Source organism: Crocodylus porosus, unplaced genomic scaffold (assembly GCF_001723895.1).
Source record: "Crocodylus porosus isolate Cpor-Errol unplaced genomic scaffold, CroPor_comp1, whole genome shotgun sequence".
Classification (NCBI taxonomy): Eukaryota; Metazoa; Chordata; order Crocodylia; family Crocodylidae; genus Crocodylus; species Crocodylus porosus.
Window position 1 is genome coordinate 57,002,066 of NW_017728951.1, and position 6,000 is coordinate 57,008,065.

Sequence of the window (6,000 nt, forward strand, 5' to 3'; positions counted from 1 at the left end):
ATTCAGCCAATTTTGAGGGACAATGATTTTGTTGGGTGATTCAAATCACTGTCCTGAATCGATTCAGCTGAATCTGATTTAGAGATTTGAATCACACAGGCCCCATTCACCCAGTCCCAGTTTCCTGGCTCTTTATAAAAACGAATAAAAAAAGCCCTACACACACTGGCTCCTGCCAGGCTGGGGGTGGAGGGGGAGTGATCCTCACTGCCTTCCCATTGCCCTGCACCGCATGGGGGGGGGAGCGCTCTGTCATGAGCTCCCAGAAGCTCTAATGGCTTTGTTCGTTTTAAAGAGCTGGGATGCTGTGGCTGGGCAGGGCAGCCACTGACAGGGCTGGGAGAGTGGAGAGGTCAGGGGGGCACTCAGGGAGGCTGGGGGAGCAAGCAGAGGCTGGAGCTGGGTGGGGGTCCCCCCATAGTCTCTTCCCCCCTTCAGCCCCCTCCACCCTCTACTTTCCATTCAGCTCCCTGTGGCAGCGAGTGGGGACTGCCTGAATTTCCAAATCTATTTTTCCACATCTTTTCTAAATTGATTTAGAGGCTTTGAATTGATATGGACCTTTTTATTGGTCTTCCAATTCGATTTGGATTCAGAGATTTGGCCACTGAATTGGGCCGAATCTTCTCCAGATTGAATCAGCATCTGAAGCTTCATACAGCTGTAGTGAATACAACCTGAAATAAAATGTTGCTTACACTTATCCCCCACCCCATTTTTGTATTATAATTTGTATTCTACTACCTGGGATCCTCGTGAACTAAAATGTAGAGTGTAACATATGCTGCTCATTTTCATTTTTAATGTGTAGCATAATTAAATTAAATATGAAAAAATATTCAAAATATGTTTTAATGACTTGTGAAAACTGTTTGCTTAATAGCCCTGTAGACCAACTTGTCTTATTTAGCTCATCACCATGTACTATACCACATTAAAGGAAAATTTACCAAGACCATAACTTCTGCTATGAGGTACTTCAGTCATTTTCTGTTGGATGTACTCGGAAAATGGGATCAGTATCCACAGTCTGTTGTATCATTGTAATATTGCTGTCAGTAAAGGAATGGTTTGCAGTTAGTGCCAACTGTTGTATGAAGTAGCTTTTTTGTTATATGGATATTTGCTCTTTCACAACCTGCTTTCAAAAGACCTCAAGCAGCATCCCTATGGCAAAGATATTTTCTACTATTGCTGGTCTAGAGCACATTTTTCACTTGTGGTAGTGCATGAGTTATAGGACTAATCTCTTGGCCATGACCACTCCCACGATGCCCACTCTTGTTAGAAACACATTTTATTTGTCCTTTGGTATGTTTAGAAGTAGATTTGTTGCTTCTGTGGGCTGGGAAATATTGTGCTCACCCTAAATGACACCAAAGCATACTGGTTGGTAAGCCCTTCAGGTGTTTGTTTTGACTAACCTATTCTCTTTCTTTTGTCCCCTCTTCTTTCTTCCCTGCTCCCTTCCCTACTGTGACTAAACAGATTACCTGTGTGACATGTTCAGCTTTTTCTGGCAATAAGCCTAGGAAATCAAATTTGTCCTCAAACCTGTCTCTCCCATTTTGCAATGTAATGCTTTCCTTCTGCTAAATCAGGTCAGCTCACAGGGAAAACAACATGTTTTTTGGGAAGGATAGCCAACATGGTTTTTGTGCGGGCAGGTCGTGTCTGACCAACCTAGTTTCCTATGATCAAGTAATGAACTGCTTAGATGTGGGAGATGCAGTTGATGTCATAGACTTAGATTTTTAAAAGGCCTTGCATATATGGTCTCCCATGATGCTCTTATAAAAAAAAAATGGGGATTGTGGGCTGGCAGAGTACATGGGTTGTGAAATGGCTAAGGAGTCAAACCCATAGAGTGTTAGTGATGGGTCTGTATTGTCTTGGTTGGAGGTGGCTAATAGTGTCCTGCAGGGTTTGATTCTTGGTCCTGTGCTATTCAGCATCTTTATCAACAATTTAGATGAGGATGTGGTAAGCATGCTGGCCAAATTTGTGGATGATACAAAGTAATAGGGAAAAGTGGTCATGCCTAGGGGATAGGATGTGGATCCAGGAAGTCCTGGGCAAGCTGGAAAGGTGCATGGAGCAGAACCAGATGCAGTTCAATAAGGATAAATGCAGAATGCTTCATCTGGGAGAAGTAACCAGCGACATGAATATAGGTTAGGAGGAGATTTCCTGGCCAGGACAGTGGCTGAAAGGGACCTCAAGGTTATGGTTTATCACGGGATGAACATGAGCTGCCAGTGCAATGCTGTAGTCAACAGAGCTAACAACATACTGGGATACATTAGCTGAAGCATCGTGAGTGAGGTTCAGAAAATGATACTTCCTAACCACTTGGCACTGGTGAGACCCCACCTGGAGTATTGTGTCCAGTTCTGGGTGCCATACTTTAAAAAAGTCATGGAAAATATTGAAAGCGTCCAGAGAAAGGCCGCAAGAATGACTAAGGACCTGGAGAACAAAACTTATGAGGAAAGACTAAGGGATCTAGAACTATTCAGCCTAGCATTGAAGGATCTTACCCAGAGACTTGCAAGATCCATGTTCTAGGCCCATCTCAGCTGGCATTTGATCTCCAGATAAGTGTTCTAACAACTAGCCCACAGGTTAGACATTATCCAAAGCACCCTCTACCCCTCCTCTCAAAGCTGGCCGCTGGACAGCCGAGAGAGGAAAGTATATGGGGTCTGCAGGGGGAGCACAAGCTAGGGAAAGGCTGGTTCACTGAAATAAACTATGCTGGAAGATAGGAATCTGGAGTTCTGGCTCTGGTCCCTAATGTTGCATCTTGCATTCATTAAATAAAAGTAGGATAGTTCAGCTGGAATGGGGCAAGGCAAAGAATTCATGTTACAGCTCTTCAGTGGGGTTTCTTATAATTTAAAAAAAAAATATTGAGAGAGATTTCAGTTTTAAGGATGTATTCCACACAATGAAAAGTTCTAAAGGATTTTTATCTGCCATGCGCATATGATAGCTTACTATGCTTTGTGGCCCAGAGAGTGGATTGAGACTCAGGAGACCTCAGTGCATTTGCTCTCTGTCTTAGAGTTCCTGGGTACCTGTAGACATGCTGCCATTACAGTGCATTAGAGCAGACTTGATTAACCAAGTCTGCTAATTAGCACCCTCCAGCAGCCTCGGCATCTCACATATTCAGCATCCCCCTGCTTCAAAAAGGCAGTGGGGGTGCTTTAACTAAAGCTCATCAAATGATCTTTATAAAGCACCCCCCCCCACCATATTGAAGCATGGGATGCTGAATACACAAGCCACTGTGGGCATTTTAATTAGAGCAGCCCCCAAGAGCCACTTTAATTAAAGTGTCTTCCCCACCCCCAGAGGACATGTAAAGATGCCCCATGTTACTTGAAAAAAGTCATTTAATTTTCCTGTGTTGGTTTCCTGTCAAAAAAAAGTAAAGGTTATTTTATCTTTCCCTTATTCTTCATCTGTTTTTATCTGTAAGGCTTACAAGATCTGTGGTTCCTGCTTCTCAATTGGTGTTATGTTATACAAATGACCTTAACTTGGTCACCTCTTCAGGGCAGAGACTACATTATTGGCATAGTACTTTAACTTGACCCCCAAATAATTTTTTACTTCCCTCTAACATGGAACTCTCTTTTTTTTCCATTCAGCATGTGACCTGATGACCCTGGGGATCTTAGCCTTAGTTACATCCACTGGCTGCGCCTCAGCCAATGCCCTGCAGTCCCTGACAGATGCCATGCACATTCCACATCTCTTTGTACAGCGCAACACAGGAGGCTCCCCACGTACTGCTTGCCACTTAAACCCTAGCCTTGAGGAGGAAGAATACACACTGGCAGCCAGACCGCCTGTCCGCCTCAATGATGTTATGCTAAAACTAGTCACAGAACTTCGATGGCAAAAATTTATCGTATTCTATGACAGCGATTACGGTGAGTAAAATATATAATTTCAGTGACATATATAATTTCAGTGACGTTATTTAACAGAAAAGGAAGTATGAACATATGCTGTGGGAATGCAATTGTTTGGGCTATTTGAAGACAAGGGGGAAATATTTTGAGTGGACATAGCTCTTTATCTTAAAAGCACAGTTTTAGTGAAAACTAATGCTCAGAGAAGCAGTAAAAATTGCTTAGCAATGCTAAGCAATGCTAAGACAGCTTGAAATTTGGATCATCTAACAGTTTTTCAATAAAATACTAATAAACTGTTGACATTGCTTGGCAGGGTCATATGGGTATGCTAGAGAGTACAAATCCTCTAATACAGTTTCTATCAAAACTGAGCTTTATTCTCTTTAAAATTTAATTTTCAGTACTTCTATTTCTATCATTTCTTTGCATGTTTTCTCATGCCTTTCTCCATTTGGAGTATGTATCATAGTGGTATATTTTATGACATTAAAGTAATGGTTAAAGTTAGTGTTTCCCTGATATTTGATTTGAATTTCATATCTCAGTTGGCAACATTTTACTCTGGACTAAAACTTGGCAAACAGAAGTTTCTGCTTGAGCAAATTTGATACTTCAAGTGGGTAAAAAAAGCATAGCTGGTGCTCGGCACTTGGAAGGAAAATGAAAAAAATCTAAGTTGATTAATTTTATGCTCCAGTGCTGAAAACTTGCCTCTGTTTATTAAGTTGATTTTTTTTTCTTCTAGTTTACTGACACACGGCATAAAGATTTCGGTAGAGTTCAACAAATGTACTCAGCCTGATTTCAAAATATTTTTATTTGAAATGTAATTTTCCTGTTGTGATTTTGTGCCGTTATGTAAAGTTTGGTGAGAACAAGGAGAGAGGAAGTAGAGGAAAAGAGAGAAAATTTGAAGTTGGATAAAATGGGCTTTTGAATAGTAGTGTAGACTGTATGCAGAGATTAGTTACAGACATTCAAACAGCCTGAGGCAGAATCTGCAAGCAGTGTAGTTTAGCTTGGCAGGAAACAGAATATACATTTGCCCTTTGATGAGAGGCCAGGGAGTGGAAAATCTTAGACTGGGTTCCACCATTTTTAAAGCAGTCGCTGTGCACTGAACTTGTGTTGTGTTATGGGTATGTTGGCTACAAAGCACCAACTCACAGGATTATTGTAAAATTCTAGTTTATTGGATGATTGCAAAAGTCAGATTATAAACCTTGATGCTGATCCCCTCAAACACACACACATTCATGCACACACACACACACAATCATAGTAGCTAGCTCTGAACACTAAGCACTGGTGTCAAGAAATACCTATCCCCAAGTGCTGAAGTCCACCATTGATGGACAGTCGAGGCTTCTTTCAGTGTGCTGTTGCTTCAGAAGGGGGTCGCCAGCTTGTCCTTCTGGCTGGACAGGCAGGGTGCTGGTCAAGTCAAAGAGGGCACCCTTGGAGGTCATTCTTCACTGCCTTTTATCCCTCTCTTGCAGAGTTTGGTGACTCCCCAATTCTTGGGCTTACCCAATCCAGGGGTCGTTGACCTCAAGGGATGTCCCTCTTGGTAACTCCTGGATGGCAATTATCAGCCCTAGGGGTCACATCCATACGTACATGCAGTCTCAGGAGTCTGATGAATTTTGATTGATTCACTGCCATGATGAATAGAGCTCTGGAAGTGGTTGATCAGGGGGTATTTCATCCCCAAGGGTCTGTTTCCAGCATTGATTAGTTCAAAGGGGGGCTTCCGTACCTTTAACAATGAAATTTCTGGGAATTCCTGGCTTTTTATTGATTCTTTCTTTTCCTTGGTCTCTGATTTTGGAGGTGTTAATTGCTGCTCATTAACATGCTTATCCAGACTAGCTACTGTGTCACACAATCAACCATGATTCATTCAGGGACCTGCTCTATTCAGAAATTCCTGCTCTTGGTAACATTGTTACATGGTAAAACTTACTTTTAAACTTAAAGTACATTTATGAAAGCATCTACAAGCTCTATTTTCACTACAAGTATACATTATATAAAAATAATAATATAATAAAAGAAAAAGAGAAAGGAA

General features: G+C 41.7%; 1 protein-coding gene across 2 annotated transcripts in view; it reads left to right on the top strand.

The window, feature by feature from the left end:
* Positions 1-6,000, top strand: part of GRID1 (glutamate ionotropic receptor delta type subunit 1) — a 1,072,773-nt gene that overhangs the window by 379,830 nt on the left and 686,943 nt on the right. For both annotated transcript variants that reach the window (XM_019555843.1, XM_019555842.1), the window contains exon 3: positions 3,660-3,944. In XM_019555843.1, coding sequence (XP_019411388.1) covers positions 3,660-3,944 — 285 coding nt within the window. The remainder of the gene's footprint in view (positions 1-3,659; positions 3,945-6,000) is intronic.